The sequence below is a fragment of the Scophthalmus maximus genome, chromosome 1, assembly GCF_022379125.1.
Source record: "Scophthalmus maximus strain ysfricsl-2021 chromosome 1, ASM2237912v1, whole genome shotgun sequence".
NCBI classification, from domain to species: Eukaryota; Metazoa; Chordata; class Actinopteri; order Pleuronectiformes; family Scophthalmidae; genus Scophthalmus; species Scophthalmus maximus.
The window spans coordinates 18,757,675-18,782,768 of NC_061515.1; the positions used below are offsets into that span (position 1 = coordinate 18,757,675).

The following is a 25,094-nucleotide window of genomic DNA, read 5'->3' on the forward strand; positions in this document are numbered from 1 at the left end:
GCTCACCATGTCAATGCTAATATGGTGATGTTTGGCGGACATGGTGATCACCATGTTAACCATCTACATTTGGCATTATTTTTTTAGCATTTAGCGTTTCGCCGCAAACCTACCTTCCTCTTTCTGTCCACCAGGTGTTCTCTGTGTTTTCCTACATTTCACCTCACCTCACTGCCGGTACCATCCACACACACTGTTCCCACTTCTCATGGTCCCTGCAGTCACCTGAGATCTCCCCATCTCCACCTCATTCCCAAATCACTACACACACCAGTTTAACTCCTTTGCTCTATGCTCTGTGTCTTCAGGTTTTTGTTTCTGCGTGCTTTACAGCAATTTGCCTGATTATTGGACTTTGGGTCCCAGTCGGTGCATAACCAAATTTGGACTGCCTTCTCTGGTGTTGAACCTTGCCTGTCTCACCATCCCGTAAGCCATTTGTAAGTAAAATCACTGAGTTGCATAAGCTCTGCCTCTGTCGTTTAGGATCCCCTGTGTTCCTGTTACCTTATTGGGACTCAAATGCGGCCCTGGACTCCGACTCCCAAACATGCAAGATTTAAATTACCCTTACAAATACCAGCTGGGCCGACTTCTCCAAAACGTCCAGATGGCCAGTCCGCCCCTGGCACCGGTTGTGATCACAGCTGACATGAATGTTTTGAACCTTTGACTGTTGTCAGGTTAACTATCTACATTTGGCATTATTTTTTAGAATTTAGCTTTTAGCTAACATTAGCACAGGCTGATGGAAATGTCATTAGTTGACGCTTTAATTCTACCAAACGCATCATCCCTGCTAACTCTGAGACACGTGTGTCACCATAGCACCTGCCACTTTCTTTAAGGCTTCAAGTCTTTTCTACCGTTTTTGCTCTGGCACATTTGTAAGGGGGGGGGCAGCTCTTGAAATAACACGTCTCCTGCTGTTTATATGATCTTTATTGTATCTGTAATGATTGAGCAAGGCTCCGAGTGTCACCATGAGTTCTCTGGTTTCACTGTGGGCTCTGCCGCAGACAGGGAGAATCAATATAGTGAATTAATCAACATGTGAATTCAGATTTTTATTTTGGCCCAGTACGGTTCTACTGTCAGTCTGCCAGAGACGACCAAATCAACGGCAGATGGCCATTCAAGAGTGTGCATTCATATTAGCAGTGTTAAGCTGTTCTTGTCACAGCAATGTTAATGTCAGCTTGCTCACAATTATGATGCTGACATGCTGATAACATTTGCTGACTAGCAATAAACAGATGAGTTTGATTGGATTTGTAATTACTTTTGCAGGTAGTTGGTCATAAACTAGACAAATAAAAATGTTTACATTGTAACTGTGCCAGATGGAAAGTCAAGGAATCACCAGAGACATTAGGATTCTTCCTCTGGGGATCACAGATGTCTGTAGTGAATTTGATGGTAATTCAACCGCTGTCTAGATATTTCTGTGGTGGACTGATCAACTAATTAACCAAAAGACATTTCCATCTCCATTCATTTTTCAGGCTAATGATGACAAGGTGGATGGCGAAGTGTGATTGCAAGCCAATATCTACACTTACCAATGAAATCATTGGATTTGCCCATGTCATAGTCCCATACTGAGATGTCCAAGGTTTTCTTGGCGAGTTCACCGTGCTTTATTTCATAGCTGAACTCCTGAAAACACAGTGATGAGTTAATTACAAAGTCAACAAAGTCCAGTATGTGCAAATGAAAAAAACTAAATAACACAAAAAACAGTAACAACAGACAACAAGAACTGACCTCATTAAACTCTGGATTGAGGGTCTTCTTTTTTATCTGCGTCTTGTTTTTAGCTTTCTTTCCCATATCTGGCTTCAGACATCTACAGCACAAAAGACCAAGAAGGAAACCTATGAATACTTAAAGGAACAGTTCAACAGTGTAGGCAGAACGCTAATTTGCTGTCTAGCAAAGAGTTACTACTATCACGTCTACAAAGTTACTGTATAACTGTGGCCAGCGTACGGATTACACAAACAACATTTCTGTCTTCATAAGAGCTGATCTGTATAGTCAGGTTTAGGAGGATGCTACCAAAGGGAGAACATACACTTTGACGAACGGGTCAGAATATCCATTGGAGTCCATGGCAGCCAGGTGAGCACAGCGGACCACGCCCACCATGAGACGACCTTGCTGACTGTTGTACATCAGTGATACCAGGATTCGACCTCTTTCCTCTGAGTCCTCACCTTCACTCAGCTGCACACATACACATTTAAAAATGCATGCATACACACACATTCAGATCAAGTAATATCACATCAATCACTATCACTATCCTAATGCTCCTTTGTCACGTGCACATATCCAGTGGGATTATACTGTATTAATGGAAGATAATGTGCATGCTTAAGTATGTTATTATGCAGTAGGATTTTACTCCATTTCATCAAATTTTTATGAATGTAACTGTGGACACGTTTTTGCAATTTCCAAATTATTCCTTTTAAGTTACTAACAGGTTCAGGCTGGTGCTATTACATAGGGGTTGATATTGTCAGCAAATCCAATGAAAAGACCAAAACTATCAATGTTTCAAAGAAGTTATGTCCCAAAACTATTTTCAACAGTCCACATTTGGTGTGCTATTGAGTATTTGGGGAAGCAAGACTGTGAATGTAGGATTGATTCAAAATAAACCACAGCGTTCGTGGTGATGAAGGAACATGGCACCCATTTAACGTGGACAACAGTGGAGGTCTGTGGAGGGATGCACCGATTGGATTTTTTCTCAACACTGCGAGTCTGCTGATACAGAGTACTGATCCAAAAGCAGTGCTCTCTTTTGACCAAATTTAAAATCTGTATACCACGCTGCGTGTGTGTGGAACTCACTGGGACAATTTTAGCTGAGGTACCATGAGAGCATTGCTGTGCTACTACAAAATGCTTGTAACTGAGAGCAGAAACAATGAATTCTATATTGATATAGATATATAGAGACATTTCATCTGGGTCGATCACATCGGGCTGATACCGGATCTGCTTAATAAGGTCACTATCAAATCAATACATCCGTACATCTATGGGGCAGAGGAATAAGATATATCAAGCATTGGATACAGACACAATACCTATTAGTCAGATACATTCATCATACATGTCAGTTTGGGTTCTTCTCAAGTGGTGAGAAATATTTCAACAGATGTGTGAGATCTAGTATTTGTGAGGGTCTTACATCATCCTCATAGAGAGCCATGCCTCTAGCTGAGCCTCCTACAGGTTTCTTCACCTGTAAATAAAGTAAAACAGTAATACCCACCATCACCACCAACACCATCATCATCATTAGTTACACAAACGCCAAATGGGAAATTAAACATGAAAGAAATCAAAAAAGCTTAACCAATGCACACACAATTTACTGTAAATAGCTTTTCCTTGCCGTGCATGTTGACCAAACTATCTTTAGCTTTATATTTAATTAAGCCAATGCACACAATGTACTGTAAATAGCTGTTCCTTGCCGTGCCTGTTGACCAAACTGTCTTTAGCTTTATATTTAGCATTCATGTGAAAGGATTCCGATCTTATCAAACTCCTGGTAAGAAAATCAATAATCATAATTCCTGAAATAAAAAAACTGTTCCTTTAAAAGGACATGTGTGCTTACCGGGATCACTCTCTCCAAACAAACATTGAATTTCTTCTGCTGGTTAAACGTCAGTTTCTTCAGCGCTAATCGTGTCTCTCCTATGAATTCGTTGTGTCCGAACTTGTCCTCATCACTCACTGAAAGCCTGAAGACGGATAGTGCACTCTGTTGAATATTTTGATGTAATTGCTACAAGAAAAATTAAAAAAGGGATTAAATGTGATTGTTCTTACCGGAGAGTTTTGCGTGACATTTCATCGTTGTTGACGCCGTGGTAGATTAGTGTCTCGTTCCACACAGGATTCAGAGTGTTCTTCAGTGTCTTGGTACGAAGCTTGTTGGACTGAGGGTCAATATCACAAGACAAGACAGTGAGAAGAGAAACATGATAGATTTTATTGGGAAATTACTGTGGAATGGGTTTTTGTCATCAAAATGTCAAAACTGCTTGGCTTCACAGCAAAAATATGTCCACTCAAGAGAAAACCACAATGATGACAATTCTTCATGGCATAAATCCCCTACCCTCGGTTTGCACACTTATGCTTAATGCCATGAACATTACATAATCTGAGAGTGTTTCAAATTGAATAAGCACACCCAAATGCCTTCCAAAAAGCTTTGCGTTGTTACAAAAACACTGCATACATCATGTCTTTACAGCAACTTCACTTCTAGACGCCACCAAATCTTACATCTAGACCCATTTACAGTTTGTAAATATTGATGACGTGTAAGCGTGCATGTGCAGTTTGGCAATGGAAGAATGGCAAAGTGCAATAGCTAATAAAGCTATAAAAGGGCATTAAAGGGATAGTTCAGTGATTGCGCCAACTCGTGCCGGTGCAGTATCACTCCACAAATCAGCTGTTCGACTCAAAGCTGCAGTAATACATGGCCGAAGTCTGCTTGAAAAAAAAGTGCAAACTTAAACGGCTGTCTGGCGGAAAACGAAAGCAGTGAAAAAATACGGTCTCCAGCATACAATTGAACGTTGTTTTTTTTAGGTAACTTTTTAAAATGTGTCGAAAAAGACGTTTCGTGGCAGTCCCCTCTGCAACAGTGGGACTGAGACTTACGCTACTTCCATTTCCGCTCCAAACTCCATTTAATGACATTGCTGATCACCATCTCCATAAGGTAACATATTAACTATGCATAAGTCACTCATACAACCCCACTTAAAAATCACTGAACTATCCCTTTAACCTCCAAAGATCTTGAATGCTAGAAATTGACTTTAACAGATCTGACCTACTTCCAGACCTGACTGCTACTAATGAGTGGGTATAAGACACAGCCAGTGGTCAAATATTCAGTGGCCAGATATACACATATTTGCTGGAGAAACCTAACGTGTACACCAGAGAGAAATTACATTGTAATAAGTCATAAGTAGTCGTAAGCTTCAAAGTTGATTTAATGTTTTTTTTTTCTTGATAAAATTTAGGGGTTTTTTATCCACGGTCGCCAAGTGCTGCTCATTGTGGGAACTGTTGGGTTTTCTCCGTAATATCGTGATATGTAAAGTGCCTTGATATAATGTATTTGAAAATTGAATTGAATTGAATTAAATTGAAAGACCACAATGTATGGAACTTTGGTAGGGTGATCCTGTTGGAGTTCTGTAGAACTTGTAGCAACCAAACGTAGAACCAAACAAGCAAACAAACCAGACATTTTGTAATAGTTTTAATTAAATGTTAAAAGCTTGCTAACTCAGCTAGATAGTTGGTGCCTACCTTTTGTTTGCCAAATGCATGCACATGTATATCAGCTGTGAAAGGATCTATTGGCCTTAAGGTGACTAATAATATAATTGTTTTACCACCCATTAGAAAATATTAAAGAAAACAATAGAGCTATAAAATGGTGATTAAAACAAGTTGTGCAGTTGTCAAAATCAACACATTGATCCCATAATGACAGTGATTGTACCTTACTGGCTCCAGGTAACAGGTGCAGCTTAACATACGGGTCAGCAAGTCCATTTGAGTCCATTGGCTTCAAACCCTGAGACCCGTGAGAAAAATGAAGATTTGATTCAGCAGGGATACTGTATACATGTAATGTTAATCTGTTTCAGAGTTGGAGTATTACTGTTACTGTACTACAAGTCTAATAAGCCTTGTCTTGTGTTGTGTTTTCTTATCCCATCTTTTCTTGACTTGTCTCATATTGCTTTGTCTTTTCTAGTTTAGTAATTTTGTCCCAACCTGACTCGTTCTGTATAGTCTGGTCCCATCTAGTCTTATCTTGTTTCTCGTCTTTTCTTGTCCCATTTTAATTTATCTTGTCTTGTCTCATCATGTTGCCTCTCTAGTCTCTTCTTGTCATGTCTTTCCTTGTCATGTCTCATCTTGTCTTAGCCTGGCTTTCTCTTGTCTCATCTCAACTAGTTCTTTCAACTCTTGTCTAATTTTGTCCCGTCGAGTCTCTTCTTGTCTTATGTGTGCACGTGTTTACCTTAGCTTTGATTATACAACAGTGGAGGGCATGGTTCTCCTGTTTGTAAAGAAGACTGAACTCCAGAGATCCCAGGGTTGCTGCCAGAACAAAAAACACAGCAAGACATCAGACTCTGAAAAAGATAAGTAGAATTGTTTTTGTGGCTCCTCTTAGAGAAACCAATATCCCTCTAAACCAGATAAACATTAATTTGTCACTCTTCATTGCTCCAATGGGAATGTCTTTAACAGCCTTGGGCACACTATTGTGATGAAAATTTGTTGAAAAGTAAACATCTGGGACACTTTGTCTTTCTATATATAAATCAGGGGGTTGGCTCAGGAGAGGAAACCAGTCATACTGGCATCATCCGAGTCGTAGTCGTTGTCCTCATCCTCATCCTCTGTTCGATCTGGTGTTGGTCTTGGGGGAGTGAGATTGTTGGCAGGGGGATTAACCGGTGGAATATTTCTGGCTGCAGGAAGATGAGATGAAACCGAACTGGAGACAAGAGGTTGTCGTTTTTCCTCCACAGCTGGAATGGATACCGTCTCTTCCCTCTCTGCACCGGGAGCTACAAGCAAAAAGACATAAAATCTGCAAGAGTTACTGACTGAAACATCTTTTTCTATTATGATGTTGATGTTAAATGTTTTTGAGAACAGCCCTGTAGCATTGGCCTTGTTCTTGGAAGGAGCACCACTTCTTTACCTGAGGTGGGGATGGCCTGCTGTGCGTTAGGCCGAGGTGGTTTGGAGGCTAACACATGTCCCTCCGTCTTCATTACAGCTGCTGGACAGGACACACTCTCATTACAGCTGTCAGCTGTTGTTCTTGCTGTCTGCCATTGTTCTGATCCACAGGCCTGCTGCTGACGTGGCTCTGTGCTGAGGTCTGAGGAGACAAAATAAAGATATCACCTCCACCACTATATACTGTTAGTACTAATACTACTGCAGCAGATCCTCTTTATGCTACTATCACTACACTCTCATTAAAGATTACATTTTGAGGGCCCATCAGGATTTCCTTCTCACTGCTGTCTCTCTCAACATGCAGGAAATATTTAATTCTTTAGGTTCTCGTGGTTGTTTTCTCGCCCTTGTTGCACACGTCTCTGTTTTCGCTGCTGTAATTCCATACAACAATCTATCAGATTCAATTACCCACGCTTCATCATGAAATCTCTATATCCTGACCTCCATTCCTCTCATTGAACGATGTTTAAAGGCTGGACAAAGATGCATTTGTGAGAAGTCTTGTTTTCAGCCCTTTGTGTGTGTGTGTGTGTGTGTGTGTGCTTCCATGCATGTGTGTGTGTATGGACAGATTCTAATCAAACTTGGTGGGACTTGGAAGTGTTCTGTATCTCCAGATTGTTAACCTTTGGAGCTGATTGGTCAAGGGTCTATAATCCAAAATATGGTCCGAAAAACACATTTCCAATACATCTCTACAAATAATAGGGCTGGAGAGACAATGTAAAGCCGAATTGTATCTGTTTGTGTTCTGTTGTCGTTTGTCAATGTTTGTCAGTGCATGTCTGCATCTTGTTTTTGTTTTTCACTTGCCCTAAACCAAATTGCCTTTATGATTAATAAAGTTGAATTGTCTTGTATATTCTGTGTCATGCATAGTTAAAAAAAAAGCCTTTTTCAAGTATCTCATTGGACTATAGACACAACCTAAAGCTTATATAGATCGCAAAATAATTAATGATCATGTGGTAGGAGTGAAGTCACTATTTAGTCCGAAAATTATGTCACTTATGCAACCAATAACATTAGGGACCTGATCTACATCTTATTTACAATAACCAATTTAAGTCTCAGGATAAAGTCTAAGATGGGATGAATGACAGTAAATAAGTACTACTTGAAGAACAGTATATTTAAATAGAACTTTCTGGCACTCCAAATTAGCAACAAAAATAAAAAACTCCAGCATATATACATAAATGCACGATGATGTACTATACGAGAATATTTAAAGATTATTATAACTTTTATAGCTAGGATTATCTAGGTATATAAGAAAATCCATGCAAGAGTAAATCTCTTTGTAAAGCCTACCACATTTAGGATGATGATGCGCTGTAGTTTCCTGTGGTCCATCGTGCTCTGCTGTAGCAGAGCTGCTCTCAGTGCTGGACTGTCGAGGGCTGGACAGGGGGAAGGGGGAAGGCAGACTCTGCTGGTCTCGTCCCTTGAAGAACCAAGCTCCTGAACGCTTGTGCACCTGCAGGCACACACAGAGAATCCTTATACAACAACAATACTTTGCTGAATGCTTAAAATGGATACTACTTACTTTATATGCAATGTTAAACATTTTAATCACACTTGATGACTTGAATACGGCCCTAGATGCCCAATCTTTACACAAAAGAAAAATGCTGGGGGTGATGCTGATGAGAGGGGTGGAGCATTATGCTGCTAAAGAGCCAGAAATTTCACCCAGGAGGTGGTGGAGGACATAAACAGAGCTAAAAGAGGGGGAATATAATGCATAGATCCATCAGTTGGACACAAATTTGACTCCAAATGAATGATATAGTTGCTCTGTAAGTGCTGGATGAGTAAACAAGCAACTGTTTCCCAACAACATACAACATATCAAGTTAAAAGATGATGATATGTCAATGTTGTGTTGACAGTTTGTTTCACAAACATGGTTTAACAAATATCCAGACAGAAAACATTTCGAATAATTTTATGAGAGAAAGTGACATGAGCTGTTGCTCTTGTACATGTTTACTAATGACCAACATGTGTTGACTTGGAGATAAACTTAAGGTGTTCAACCTTCTAAATGGAGGAATGTGTTTTGTTGTGTTCATGATTCGTGTGATTGTTCATGTTTCAAATTGAATAATTGATTGATTGTTTGTCAGTTCTTTATCCATTCCTTTATGTTATGGAATAGACAAATGACCATTTTGTATTTGTGGCTTTACAGAGTAGTCATTTTCTGTGTGACTGACAGTAGAGAGCATTTATTTAAAGAGTTTGGCCTCCCTGAGGCAGAGACCTCTGCCAACACAGCACCATCATCAAACCAGCATTGTGTAACTGCATTAGTATGAAAAACCCGAAAAGCAGACCTTTTCTATTTCTGTTTCATATTAATCAAAATACAATTTGTATTTTTCTTTTGATTAAATAAGGGGTGGAATAAATCACCACCCATTACTCATTTTGGATATAGAGGGGGTATCAGTTGAAAGTAATTTTCCAGGCCACTGGACTTTGAAAGGCAATTATGTGCTAAAAGGTGAGTCTAAAAGCTTGAAAATGGTTCATGTCATAGGAAAACTCCGCTCCTGGGTGGCAAAAGAGTGACATAATGGTATAATTAGGCCTCATGATTTTATCAAACCTCCTCTGTTTGTTCATATACTCTCTCCCCTCACCTCTTGGTGTTCACTGCAGATTCTGCACAGCCACATAGGACACGTCCTGCTGTTGCTCCAGATCCCGCATTCACTACACATGTGCTGCAAAGAGGGAAATACATACATACATACAGTAAGACACATGTAGTCCTTGGTAGCAGGTGCACAGAGCATTTATATTTTTAAACAGTTCATATCGCATTCACATTTTCTTAGTTACTGAGAGCAACACGAAACAGAATGTGATGCGTAAGACCAACCATGAAACAGTGTGTGTCAGGACAAGTTAGTGTATGGCTCACTGGCACCTTATCGCCATAGTAAACCTTTTAGGATCTACACAACATTATGGAAATTATAGTAAACGGTGGTCCAGTCCAGTACTCCTTACATCATCTGGGAAAATGGGACACAATGCAGATATCCAGCTACCTTTTTGCACTGCACGCAGAGGACAGCTGTGACCCCCTGTGGTCCAAATGACGCCCCACACAGCAGACAGTGCGACTGTCCATCACCACACACTGTTTTTTTGATATTGTCCAGGCGACTGGAGAGACGCCTGAGAACATACACACACACAGTTAATGTTTGCACAGACACAAATATGACACAGGTTTCACACCCAAGATTATTCGGCTCAGTGTGCATCTGCAGCCACGGCCCACTGATTCTGTGCAACAGAGACAAGGGTTTTCTCTCTCACTCAATCCTCTCTTGCTCCATGGCCTCCATCATGGCTGCGCGAGCCAGTACATTGTTGATGATCTCTTTCTCCTCATCCGTGAGCTCCTCCCCTGGGGGGCCGCCAGACCTGTTCATCATCCACCCAATCCTGAAAAAGACACACAGAGTATAAGTGTCATGCAAAGTAAATAGGCAAAAGGCCATAACTGGAGAGAACTAGACACCAAAATCTAAGGATTTAAACAAGCAGCTGGAAAACAACTTGGATTTAAACCAGTACTGTGGAAATGAAGAATACATACACACACACACTGACCAAGTGATCCTCTGAAGGCAAATGATATGCAGATGTTCATCAGTCTCAAACTAACAGCCTGAGGGCCAGGTGGTGAGTTTTTACAACACAAACATGGATTATTGAAATAAAGACCACAAGGTGACAGAACTTTCTGACTTTGTAAAGAATCACAGATTAAGATTTAAAGTCAGGACTTTATAGGTCCAAACAACTTCAAATTACTATTGACAAATACATTTTTACAGTGCTCCATTTGTACCAGGCGTTGTTTTGGTGAAGGTAAGGCAAAGCTTTCGATTTACCAGTCGATCTATGTTCTGACCTTCACCTATGGTTATGAACTTTGGGTAGTGACTGAAAGAATGAGATTGGGTATAAAAGTGAGCTTTCTCTGTAGTGTGCTGGGCTCAGCTTTAGAGATGAGGTAAGGAGTTCAGACATCCGGAGGGAGCTCGGAGTGGAGCCACTGCTCCTTCACGTCGAAAGGGGTCAGTTAAGGTGGCTTGGGCATCTCGTCAGGATGTGCCTCCTGACACACCCAACTAGGAGGAGACCTATAGGGGTGGATCCAGAGGATGCTGGAGGGACTACATATCCAACTGGCCTGGGAGCGCCATGGTAGAAGGAGGTCTGGAAAAGCTTAGCTGCTGCTGCTTAACCTGAGAGAACTTTGTTTTACAGTAGTCACCACCATATTATTTCAAATTTAAAAGGTGCACCTAACTGTGCAATTTGTCAACATAAATCACATTTGCTTGGAAAACAGCAGTTAGTCCTGCCAGTTAAATCAAATGCAGTCAGCTTATGAACTGAGAGCATGAGTTGAGCTTTCCCCTAAATGTGTCTGTGTTTTTGATAATTTTGCGGCTTCCAATGATATTGCTTACAAAATGGGTGGGGACCTGCATGATCAGGGACTGTTGCTGGAAAAGTTTTGATTAAAAGTTGGGGATTAGAATCTAATCATATATAGCTGATTTGCTCCAGTATCGCCGCAGCCCTCAAATGATAAGTGCTGTGTAGAAAATAAATTTATGCCTTGTGTACCAAGCTCCAGTCATGTATTTGATGTATTCAGAAACACAGTATGGACGCCTGTGTAACTATTTTTTAAGTGATTTAAATTCTCCAAGATTAAATCAAAGTGGCTATATTTGTTGTGTGAGTTAAGGCCTTAAGGCTACAGATGGAACTTAAAGAGCTGCATGGGTAAATAGATAGATAGCTAGATAGCTAGATAGTTAGATAGATTAATAGATAGATAATATATATATATATATATATATATATATATATATATATATATATATATATATATATATATATATATATATATATATATATATATATATATACATAATGTAGATCTCAGTGAAGAGGCATTAAGGTAGCTTAATGCTGCTCCTTTTCAAGATGAGATGTGGATTACTCTGTTCAACATTACATTTTATATTCTGTGTAAAACCTATTTTTTGTTCATTAAAGTGATTCTCAAAATAAATAATGAAACGATAACGATGGTCAATTCATGTGAAGAAAAATGGACTAGAGAATAAAATCAATGTCATTACTTTATTTACGGGTGTATCTGGTCGTTAAATTCCCAAACATCTGCTGGTCATGTCTGAGTGCACAGGCACCGTGTTCGTGTGCAACGACTTGTGCTTGAAAACAGGCTGTGAATTGAGGTCGACTGTAGAAAGCGCACTGCTAGCTGTGATGTGTTATTGAAGTCTGGTTTGCAGCCTGAAGACATTTTTGCGCTCATTATCATTTGACAAGAACATTGTTAAGTGTAAAGCATGACCTCAACTTCTCGCCTCTGGTCCAACCAGGCTGCGGAAACAGACGACACCTCCCTGAACGACTGATATGTTCGCTGACAATTAAGTCAGTAAGCACAGAGAGAAAATTGTGCCAATATTAATTTTGATTTAATTTTCTCTTCGTACTAAATACATATTATTAACAATAAACAATGCCAAATATTTATGGTTTGGGGTTTGAAGGCAGTTAATTATTAGTGTGCATTAATATGCACACTAATATCCCACAATCATTCAAAACCTGACATTAGGAATTTGATATGGGTCATGTAAACAGAACATTCTGTTTTCGAATTCGGCCTTATTTACAATTTAACATTTTCCCAATCAGACTTTACGTTTTAGGAGCATTATTTGGACATGTATACAGCACATTCAAATTATGCATTTCAATTTGGGCTTATACTGCAGTTTGCGACACACAGCCTCTTGCCTGTTCACATCTAGCTCCGTGCGTTACACAAAAACCAACAACACAACAGTTGGCAAGGCTCAGGTAGAGATGAAAGACAAGAAAACCATACATTTCTGGACAGAAGGAGAAACACACCTAGTTTATGAAATAGTCGGCAAGTTTTTGGATATGTGCAAATATCGCAACACTACCCTTTTCAATAACTTGGTAGTGAAGGATGGTCCAAACGGTCAAACAAGTCCACCACAGGTTATCATTTATAACAATATAACAAAGTTATAAAAGGCGCAAGCATAGGTTTTACATTAATCAGACTTTTCACAGCTGCATGTAAAAAGGAACTGAGTGTTGTATTCATTTTCATCAGCCCTCTAAACATCTAAGTCGGAATATTGTCAAGTACTATAAGAGAAGGCTAGTTGTAAGACTGTGTCCAAGCATTGAATGTCATGTGAGATTCGGCAGTGGCTGCTGAGTAGGAGCAATCAAATGCCTCACATACATAAAGGTTCAGTTCCCTTCATCTGTCTCATCCATTTCCCCTCCTTTCGCTCCCTGTTGTGTTCCCTAAAAAATGTGTCCTCAATGCATGTAAATGTCAGGGGTTGCTGTCATAGCAGACTGTGTGTAAACGTGACAGATTGATGCGTGCGTGCGTGCATGTGTGTGTGTTTGAGGGTGACTCACTCAAGGGCTGAAAGTGTCTCTTCCTTTCGTACTGACCCCCACCTTTCTCTCCCACTGCGTATGCTTCGAGGCGGACGCACTGTCATTAGGAATAAAATCACAGCAGTTACAGCCTGGACAACGTGCGAATGGCAATTGGTCGAATGTTAAAAAAACCCCATTTGGGCTCATTTGTAGATCATGCAGATCATTAACTTATTGTTGCGGTCAGACTACAAGATATTTTTGTCCGTTACGATGGCCACCATGTCAGATAAGGTGATTATAGTGTCATAAACTCTTGTTGTGTCGTGACTGAGAGACATGACAGATTACATGATGCTCCCTGACCAATTACCATTCGCCGTCTGTTATGGCATGTGTCACCCAGCTGACTTCTGGGGACATGGCGTCTGAAGCAATGTGTATGACACTGGCTGTTTTGTGTTCAGAGAAGTGCAAAAAACGTTCCTCTGTTTCACAATTCCACCATGAGACACCAACAACATCATTCCTCTTTGGTTTTGCCATGTTTACATTTGTGCACGACTTCATCTCTTCTGGCAGAGCACTGTCAGCTGTGCTGTAATTATTCAACGACACAGGGGTGACAAGACAAGTCCATCCATCCACCGCTTTATCCATTTAAGGGTCGCGGACCAAGCTGACATTGGATGAGATGCAGGCTTCAAGTCGCCAGCCTCACGCAGGGCAACGTACAGTGACGAACAACCATTCACTCTCACATTCACACCTACGATCAGTTTAGAGTCTCCAATTAACCTAACCCCAATCTGCATGTCTTTGGACTGTGGGAGGAAGCCGGAGTACCCGGAGAGAACCCACGGGGTTCTCGAGTTTTTGAACCCAGAACCTTCTTGCTGTGGGGCAATAGCGCCAACCTCCACCACCATGCAGCCCACCAGACAAGTCATGAAAGGTTAATGAAAAAAATCATACATGCCAGTCTTACTGGAAGGACATCCCTCTGGAACCGACTGTGTCTCACCAGACTTTGAAATTTAAAAGGCACTGAATTCTATTTTTATTTTTGGCTTCTGAATTCAACATTCAAAATTTAGATAACTGTCTGTAGGACAAAAAAACTGAATTTTTTTCAACTTTGAAAAACATAAAAAAATGTAAGTGTTGAATCCAGAGGCAAACAATTCACATAGATAATTTCAATGCAAAATTAAAATGCTGCTCAAAAGTATATGATACTTTGCCCTTCAAATTTTGAATGCAGGTGTTTTTATTGTGTGGTATTGCAACTTTTACTTCAGTAAAATATGTCAGTACCACCACTGAAATGAAGTGGAGTTGATCTTAAAAAAACAACAAAATAAATACAGCAATCTCAACAGGAACCAGTAAGTACGTTATTGCATTCCACTGGATGGAACGATGACATTTTAAATTCTACACACACAAAAATACATAAATTCAATGTCTACACACTTGAATTGTTTATCTTCCTTTCTCTCCCTCAAACACACACGCACACACACACGCACAAACACACACACACACACACACACACACACACACACACTCACACACACAGTTTGAATTGATTATAGACAGGAGCAGTCAGTGCCTTACAGTAGATCAATGTGCACTGGAGCTCTGCAGCACGCCATGACACTCCTATCTGATTCTCAATGTCATCCACTGAAGAGGACAGAAACTGCTTACAAATGACAGCCTATCAATAGTAGCTGTTTTCACTCCATGAACTCTCAGTGTGTCTCACGTGCAGCACTTGTGTGTCAAAGGACTTGTAGTAGGTCAGTTACAGAGCTGGGTAGGTCCAATCACTGAGGGGTGATGAAGCCTGATCTGGTGAGTATCTTGGGGTCTTTTTGTTTAGGAAATTACATGTAAATGATGATGATTAGGGGCATCAACTGTAGTTATGCAGGCATTTAGTGGAACTACAATGGTGACCAGTGAGCTAAGCTAAGAGCTGAGACTGAAAGTATACATGCAGCTGAGATCACTTCCCACTAAAAGAGGATGGGTCACAGTCTAAATCAAAAGAGCTAAGTGAGTTGGAAGGACTACAATGACAACATATTGCTCAGCCGTACCATAAGGGGCCAGCCAAGGTGGGTCAGCAGGCCAATATGATTCTCCAGAACTGTTTGCAATTCTCTCCCAATCTCTATAATGGCTGCGGTCAGCAACGAGCTATGATTGAGGCCGTGTTCTTGGGCCACAACCAGCTCAGAGATCGCAATGTGATTGGTTGTACACTCTTTTTCGTCCTGCTAGGCTGGTTAAAATGAAAGAAGAGCGGTAGATATAGTGAATTGTTTTTTATTGTAGTGCTTATTTGTTTCTAAAACCAATATATTGTACGTTTTGATGAAAGTTATCATTTGATTTTGAATACTGTACAATGACGACGAACCCTTACCCTAACCCTAACCCTAACCACAACCCTAACCATAACCAAATTAAACGCAACATTTAAAAGTTTTAAAAGTGTAAAATCAAAGAAAATATGTGATATGTTACGTCGTTGCCCGCCATCTTTGGATTTCCAGGAGAAGTGACAGTATGTATGCGAAAGCAGTGAACCAATGAACAAGCTCATCCTTATCGTGTTCTCTGTACCGTGTTCTCGATTGCAGACACCTCTTAAGAACTGCACAGATCGAGCATAACATGACGCAACATGACGTCAATCAGGGAGGGGCAGTGCTGGCCAACCACACACATGTAAATACACACTTATTGCTTCGTAACATGAACACTGTATTGCTAACATTTACCTCACAATCATCGTTTTCTAGAAGGGCTCCTATATGATGCCATCTGAGAGAAAATATCAGGGCAGATCAAAGATCACACTTGAGGGATTATATCTCACAGTTCTGTAAACAGGAAACAGTTTAATCCAACAGACAACTGATGCTTCACTAAACCCTTTCCCAAACAGTGAGAGTGTCAGGGTTGCAGAAGCAGAAAAGTAATAATTAAAACAATATGTTCATCAACTGTAAACTGAAAATATTCACTAGCTTACAACCCAGTAGGCTACAGTGTTACCTGCAAGAAGTAGCATATCATTAACTCATGTTAATGTTGGCAGCTATGTTCTGCTCTTTATGGTCTTGAACGTACAATATCAACATTTATGCTAACGTTAGCAGCTCTGGCCTGCTCTTAATAGTCTTGAACAATATCAGCATTTATGCTAACGTTAGCAGCTATTGCCTGCTCCTAATAGTTTTGAACATACAATATCAGCATTTAAGCTAACGTTAGCAGCTCTGACCTACTCTTTATAGTCCGTAACATAAAATAACAGCATATAAGCTAACATTAGCAGCTCTGGCCTGCTCTTAATTGGATTTGGGGACCTTTACACTCCAGCAACTCAGACAAACTCATAAACAAAGAGAACGTTGACTCTGCTCATTGGTTAGTCCTCTCCCCTCTATGCTAGAAGACAGCAAATTGTGAAAAAGAGGTCAATGTAACACAAATAAACTAGGAAGAGGGGCAACTTTTACTATCTTTCACTCAGTCAATAGATAGAAATACTCTCCCAACATGAAATGTACGAACATAAACACTGTGGGGCTTAATAAATGAAGAGAAACAAAATGGCAATTCAGCCTGATCAATTTGTTACTTGTAAATCTATTTCTATGGACCTTGCTCTCACTGTGCTGTACATGACTATTCCAGTTTAACGTAGATTTGAATTTTGAGCTTTCCTATCAAACAAAGAAGTACAGTTTTTCTTTTTGCTTATTCCCAGACCTACATGACAGTCAAATACTTTAATAGGGCTATTGCTCTATTTTGAATACAAGGGCAGTATATCTTGTCCTAAATCTGTTCATGATATGAGAGATGATATGGTTTTCTACAAGCACCACATGAAAAATGGCCAAGTGTCTGAACTGCTCCTCCCTGACCTACACCAAGGACACGTCACCTCATGAAAGCCTGGCTTGATTTACACCTGCTTTATAGTGGGATTTGACTGAAGAGTAGAACGACCTCCAGGGAGCAGTGGTACTTCAATGTATGTATGCAAGTGTCTGTGTGTGTGCGTGTGTGTGCATGTGTCATGTCACTTTGAGATTATAGATTGTCAGGTGAACCCGGTGTTAATTGCTCTTCGATGATGGAGAGGAGTAGTAACAGAGCAATTTGCACACACCCACTTATAGTTTTCTAAATAGGTTTAAGGAAGGATTAAACGCATTAGAGCCCTGCTGCTACCATCAAACATCAATTCTGGGAAGGAATTACATTTGAGGCAGATAATATTATGATTAACATTGGAACATGCACATCTGAGATGTAGATCTCTGGAAAAGTGGTTAGGCTGTCTTTGACCACAATAGGAGCAAGTGGATGGATTGTCTTTACATTTTGTACAGACGTTGATAATTCCAAAAGGATAAATCTCTTGTGAATTTGGATACCCCCTGACATTTCCTCTTGCAACACATCCGTGGTCTTGAGGGAAAAGTCTTGACATTAAATGAAATGGACCACATCAAATTTTGTAGATATACTCATGTTCCATCGCAGGATGAAATTCAAAAATACTTAAGTATTTCTTTTGATATTCATTAGGCTAGATTCTTTTATTCCTTAAACCTTGGTTTATGAACGAATACCTGCAAAAAATAAATGATGTGTTCTGTGCTAATCGGCATGCAACACGCTAACCTAAGATGGTGAAAATGGTCAACTGAAAATGGTCAATGTGCCAAAAATCATGTTAGTAATGTTACTGTGAGCATATTAGCAGGATGAAGTTAGCCTTGAGCTCCAAGCACTGCTGTATCTACTGTAGGTGCGGCTTCACAGAGCTGCTAACATGGTAATGGTAAACTGACTTTACATAGCGCTTTTCTATGAATGTGTGTTTCATATAGACCACACTTTGAGTGGTTAACATGACACTATGCTATGTACCGTGCATTATTCTGTCAGATTCATACACATTCATACACTGTCCAAAGAGCCAGAGGCAATTTAGGGTTATGTGTCTTGCTACAACGGCATGCGGACTGGCGGAAGCGGTTGGTGGACGAACGACTCTACCTCCTGAGCCACAGCCACCCCTAACATGGCTGTAGATTTGTAGCCTTGTTCTCTTTCAACTAACTCAGTCTTACAAAAAAACATTTATTTCTCTTTGAGGTCAGATTAGGAGCATTCCAAGTGAAAGGTGCTGTTCTGTAATGTTTGCTATCCTGTCATCGTTCAGCTTTTAACAGTTTGTCTGCCCATCTCTCTTACCAATTCAGCCTGTCTGTCTCCAAGCTGCTGGTGATTGCAGTTAAGCAGGTCTTTTGTTATCACCAGCCTGTTATTAACATTAATACAAATTGATGTAAAAAAAAAAAGAGTGCACATACACATACACACAAACGCACACAGGGACTGTGAGGACCTGTCACACTCGGTCAGTGGCACAGAGAAAAAAATTGCAAATTGACGTGTAGGAGAAAACCAAGGCAAGTAGGAGAAAACCAAGGCATTTTTGCTCCATGAGACTATGTGGGCTGACTCAGAGCCGCACACACATGCACACACACAAACACAAGTTATTAATGTCAGCACACACAAGCAAACGCACACTGTGTGAGAGACAGTGCGAGCGCTGCAGGGAGGATAACTGGCAGGTTGTGTCATCCTCATGTTTCCTGTGACGCCAAGAGGCTTCCCCTCTTCTTTTCTTTTTTTGATATTTTATATTCATGTTTTAGGAGACAAGAAAATATGCTTACTCTCAATAAAACTATATATTCACATATTATCTATGCTACATTAAATAATTTATCTAAATATTTCATAGGGTGCTGCAGGCAGGAGTTTTTCAGGTCCCCTGATCCCGATCGACTAAGGTTTAAATTAATGGGTTTTTTTGTTAGGTGCCTGGAAAAAAGTCTGCTGTAAAAACCAGCTCAAAATTAATGAAACACATGAGTACATACCCCACTCATACTCTCTAAACATTCATGTGTGTTTAAAAAAGGTGGTTGCTACTGTTATAAATGACTAAATTAAACTAGAGACGTTGTCAGGGACATTAAACGTGATCATGTCCAACATGAAAACTGATAAACATGTGAAAATAAAGCTCAAACAGTCCATAGTTTTAACTCATACTCCCTGGATTGAAGTCAGATTGACGTCGAAGACAAAGTCATCCTGTCATTATATCTGTTACATTACCTGTATATAAGCATGTGTCAAACGTCAATCAGGCCATGAATAAACAAGAAAGGGTAAGAAAGTGAAGGGTTTTTTTGTGCCAGTAGAGATTAACATATCTGAAGTATCTAGTTTTATTTCCTCATTTTCTAATTTAAACATTTTCGCTTATTTTACATCAAACGTCATTTTCAAAAGAATATCAGTGAATGTGAAAAAAGTATTAAAAATGAACAAAGACAATAAAAACTTTGATTTCTACGTATTGTCATTGAAGATGTTTTTGGGAAGCTTAAGAGGGTTTCCAAGACGGATTTAAGCATCATCTTAGTTGCTTTTGGGAAACAAGATTTTAATGTGTAAAATCAGACCCAATTCATTATAATCCCCATAGCTTAAGATAATGTGGCACTTTGAATTTTTAGGTTGATCACATTGTTTTAAACTATAGAATCCCTAATCATGAGCTTGAGTGTTCTGGATCAGTCCCCTGACCTTAAATGAGGTTAGTCATCACATGAAATACAGGTCAGGCAACCTCATCTACAGCAAAACTCCAGTTATTTACGGTACACAGAACATTCCCCAAGGAGTCCAAACGCTCCCTTCTGAATTAGACTGGAACATTTCAGCAGCCCGCCACACACGCACACCGTCATCTATTCAACATGCTCATCCAACCCCCCCCACCCCACCCCCATCTGTTCATCCTTTCACTCATTCATCACCATACATTCATGCACTCTGCCATCTCACTTCTCCAACAAGGCTTTTCCTATGGGTGAGGAAGCAGCTTATGGAGCTTAGTTCTGCAAAGAAGCTTCACCACCTACTTTATCCCCTGTCTGTTGACTCTCTGGTTTGATTGTTAACTCTTGCGCGCGCACACACACACACACACACACATACATACACACACACACACACACACACACACACACACACACACACACACACACAGAAGCCCCCTTTTTGATGACTTCTGTGTAAAGTCAAGCCTAGATATGAGAGTAATCTGGTCTTCAAATCCCAACATGGGTGGCTGAGAGCTTTGATGTCACAAAATTGCCTAGAAATGAATGTACCTACTCTACGTAGTGGAGGAAGTGATAGGACATTATAACATTTGAGTGAGAAAGACCCGATGGCTTTCAGGCTCCGTCCACACTGTCAGATTAAAATGATCTCCATCCAGATGAGCATTTGAGCTCTGTATCAGATATAATCTCCATCTATGCTGATAAACCGAAAAACAGTAGTGCATATCACATGACCATCCACATACACTTGGCATGCAGTTGCAGAAAATACTTTGAGTGAAAAACAGCAATGGCAAAAAGAAAAACCAAGGATTTCTTTGCTTGGACCAACGATAAGGAGGATCTGTTACGGACAGTAAGGGTTAGAATTAATGTTATTAATGTTGCACTCGCCACTGGTAGCTGCGGCTGATGCCGTTTGTTTGTCACTTATAAGACCCAATCAGCAGAGAATGATACTGGGTGAATCATTGTTTCCCAAAACTTTCTGTTTCTGTCCGTCCATGCAAACACACAGTCCAGTGGTGTTCCCAAAAGTTGGTTGAGGTGGCCATGTTCCCTTCAGAAATTTTGCAATAACTTTGGTGAGCTCAAAGCTTTATTCAAATGTGTCCAGTAGTTTTGTTTATGACCAAATAATCTGCAAAACTAATGACATTCAGCCACAACTGCAAATTTTTTTTGGTGCTAATTAGCAAATATTAGCATGCTAGTATGCTAAAATGAGTAAACATTTACCACAGGATAATGTAAACACTGCCAGGGACACTGTTAACATCAGTAACTTAAGAATGTTGACACTGTCATTGTGAGCATGTTAGCATGCTGTTATTAGCATTTAGCTCAAAGCGCTGCTGTGCCTGAGTAAACAGTGGCCAGCATGGCTGTAAACTCTTGGCGGACTGACCACCATGAACTGAAATCAAACGATGGAGTTTTGCTGCATTTAACCAGTCATCTCTGTCTCTCTGTCTCTCTCTCTCTCTCTCTCTCTCTCTCTCTCTCTCTCTCTCTCTCTTGCCCTTCTCATCTCTCAACTTTCAGTTATACTGTAATCAAGACAAAATACCCTTAACTTTGGAAAAAAATATTTCAAGATTCCACTCATCATCTTCACGACCTTTTAAAGAAAAAGAATGTGTGATTATTGTGCATGGCAAGTCAAACACGAGAGCAAACACCCATATGGTGAGGGATGAGTGTACTGTGCGTTTATGTATACACCAGGGGCAGCGCTGAAGCCACTAAACTGAGCACAACAAAATGCAAACCTCAGGCCATCTCTGTCTTTCTCTGTCTCTTTCTGCTTCCCATATCTGTCTCTCTCATTCCTCTGTTTGTGTAAGGGGCAGAGTGAGGAGGTTTCTACATTGACAGACAGTATGACGTTGCGACAGAGATATAAAAATGAGAAATAAGATACTATTCACTCATTACTCAACCATCACTCTTGCATCTAAACCGAATCTGCCAACACCATCTTCTGTCATCATCTGTCCATGTCACTGTCAGAGACTGGCATTTCACTGCTCCAAATAAACAACATACTGTGTCTTTGTAAGATGTTGCTCAACAATGAGCCCCCAGAACAGATTCAGTGCTCCTTTTCAAGTTTGTGTAGCCCCAAAATCTTCCAATTGGGTTGAGATATCTTTTTAACAAAGATGATCTCCCAATGAGGTCCGTTTAACCCAACTTTCAACTCTCAACTTTTTATTTTAACTTTATCCATGATTTAAAATTCACCCAGAACAAGACATTTTTTGAATCAGTTAACCCAAAACTAATACTGGCTCAGACAACACATCGGTCCAGGGTAAAGTCCGTGAAGGCACGCCTTGCCACTTGGCTGCCATCTTGGCAATACGACGCAAGAGGCTCCAGCAAAAACTGCACCGAAAAATAAAAACTGCATGTACAGAATCACAAGTTGAATTTGATCTAAAAATAAATTTAAAAAACGCATTTTAAAGTAAAGTTAACCGAGTATTGTGTTTATGCTATACTGATTGAATGAGCTTAAAGGTAATCTGAATTATTGGTTTGCCACACTAAAATTACAGCACTGAGGCAGCTTTACACAGATACAAAACACAAAACATACACATATTCTGGACAGACATTATATTATCAGGGTCCTAATATCATTAATGTCATTATCTCTTTAAAGGGGCAGAAAGCGATTTTGGAGAAAGCTTGTTCCTGTCTTTGTTGTTGTGATTTTACTGCTTGGGTCAGGATCTCCACTATGGGAGTCTGATGCAATCACCAAACGGCCAAAACCACAGACTTGCATTGCCATCCGCCAGCACGTCCCTTGGTGTGTCGACCATTTTTTTGTTTTTCGATTTACAGAGCCTGGGCTGAGCCGAAAACCTGGATTTTTTTCCGACACTCACTAAAGCAACATTTGATGGAGGGTGAAGGAAATATTTGCTGATTTTTACAAAGCGTGTATTGCTTTAGAATCTCTTACTGCCCTTTTAAATGGGTTCAAATGGGACATCTGTGGGCCCCATGTAAGTACCTATTTCTGGAAACAAAAAAGGATCCAAATGACAGATTGCTGGTCGTACTGTGTGTTGGAGACATTTTTGCCCTGAGGCCCCTGACAGAACATTTGGGTCACGCAGGAGAAAGATCCACACACAGCAGTATATAAAAGTGTCATAGTGGTTTTCTGTGTAGAGCTGTGTTTCCTTCCTGGCTATGAACAGTTCAAGTGGGCCCACACAATGTACGGCAAATCAGACACTTGCATTTGTGCAGCACATCTGCTGCTCCTGCTGCACTGAGAGGAGAAGTCCACAGTCTCTGAGGACTATAATGCCCCAGCTGCAGATCTGAGGAGCAGGGAAGTCAATTACCTTATAGCTAAACTGTCCAAATAGCTGAAACGTTCCAATGAATGAGCTCATGTGGAACAGTCCTCACGTGAAGTAATGGGAAATGGGAAGTTCATGAATTTCAATTGATTGCTGAAATGGATGGGTCACAATGGACTTGACCTCAAACCTGACAACCTTCTATGATCACAGAGGCAATTTTACTCACTTAAACTGGACAGGTGCCCATATAAAAATCTGTCAACAATATAAAGCCGCAGTTTTTTTATTATTACCATAAATATTAACCTTAACAGGTTGCATTTGATATGTTAAAGTATTTTTTTAAGTAACTAAGTGGGGGAATAAAGACCATTAAAAAGTCCAAACCTATATAATATAATATGATATAATATCAACCAAGAAGATGTTATCTATTGACATACCTCACCTCATTTAATCTGGAAACATATAATGTATCACCTCTCAAGGCTTAGTTCACTCAAAACAACAAAACACAAATTGTTTAATTTATCTGTCTTAGTGATATCTACCCATAGTTGGTAATAGTTTAATTTTTTAAATTCACTGTAAATTGTTTTTTATTTAGGAAATTGTTCCACTTCATCTTCATTGTACTGGAGGGAAGGCAGAAATCTTGGAGATGGATACAGCATCTCAAAGAACTTATGTTATACAAACCCAAGTTGTTTTAGTGCTTAAACCTGAATCATATCATATAGTGTAGATAATAATATGGTTTGGTTGATAATTTTGTCATTCAGTTTAAAGTGCTTTGTGATCTTGTTGATTTTGGAAAAACCTGATCTATGTATGACAGTCAATTTCCACAATACCTGCATATCAGCAGCTATGGCGAGTTTGGGGAAAGATGGTAGTAAAAGTAGATAAACATGTCAATATGCTTGAGCAGATTTGTACCTGAAGTATCAATGCCATTGTCACTAAATCTTGTTTTATGTTGGGATGCTAGCCTCAACAGAATCAGGGCCAAATAAAATTGAAGTTGGACCACAGCCTAGGTGCATGAGCACTCTTCTTCACAAGTGCACTATTTGCTCCTCTGCTCTGCTTTGTGCAACTAGGCACAGATAATATTATTTTAGTTATACAGATAATAACTGTCTTGTTTTTAAGCGATAATGCTGGTAATAAAATGTATCTGCTGGTTGATTAATAGAACATGTATATTCATCTCATATGTCTTCCTCTGTATGACACACCCTTAGTCACGTTTAATCATATAGAGTACAGGTAAAGTACTCTGCATTGTAGTGAAAATCTGTAATATTTTATTATTTTATTATCTGGTATATACATAATTTCTATTCAACAGTCAGTATGTTTTTTGTAATTTGGAAGTTGTTATAATCAATAGTGTATGAAAGGCGTGCTTGAAGCACCAAGCATCAAGCACGCCTTATAGGAACATTATGAAAACATACTGCCAATGGTGAAAGGGGTCACTCACCTTGATGAAACTTCAGCAGCTTAGAATTAAAAGCAAAAACCTTCAATGTCATTGTGTTGTACAAAATACAATGAAATCAAGGGTGCTTCACTTTGGATGGGGTTACGCCATGCGTCATCGAACTGCATTGGGGTTCTGTTGCTTCACTTCACTCGCATTGCATGCAGCAGAAGTTCAGAAATG

General features: G+C 39.9%; 1 protein-coding gene across 1 annotated transcript in view; it reads right to left on the minus strand.

Annotated features, from left to right (window-relative positions):
• The window catches only part of rph3aa (rabphilin 3A homolog (mouse), a), a 30,359-nt gene that overhangs the window by 1,760 nt on the left and 3,505 nt on the right, over window positions 1-25,094 (minus strand). Inside the window, exons 2-15 of the mRNA XM_035644101.2 lie at window positions 10,174-10,302; window positions 9,900-10,029; window positions 9,486-9,569; window positions 8,146-8,311; window positions 6,785-6,967; window positions 6,435-6,647; window positions 6,092-6,171; window positions 5,564-5,638; window positions 3,859-3,968; window positions 3,644-3,770; window positions 3,209-3,262; window positions 2,078-2,229; window positions 1,768-1,849; window positions 1,563-1,659 (exon numbers count right to left, since the gene is read on the minus strand). Of these exons, the coding sequence (XP_035499994.2) occupies window positions 1,563-1,659; window positions 1,768-1,849; window positions 2,078-2,229; window positions 3,209-3,262; window positions 3,644-3,770; window positions 3,859-3,968; window positions 5,564-5,638; window positions 6,092-6,171; window positions 6,435-6,647; window positions 6,785-6,967; window positions 8,146-8,311; window positions 9,486-9,569; window positions 9,900-10,029; window positions 10,174-10,302 (1,682 nt within the window). The remainder of the gene's footprint in view (window positions 1-1,562; window positions 1,660-1,767; window positions 1,850-2,077; window positions 2,230-3,208; window positions 3,263-3,643; window positions 3,771-3,858; window positions 3,969-5,563; window positions 5,639-6,091; window positions 6,172-6,434; window positions 6,648-6,784; window positions 6,968-8,145; window positions 8,312-9,485; window positions 9,570-9,899; window positions 10,030-10,173; window positions 10,303-25,094) is intronic.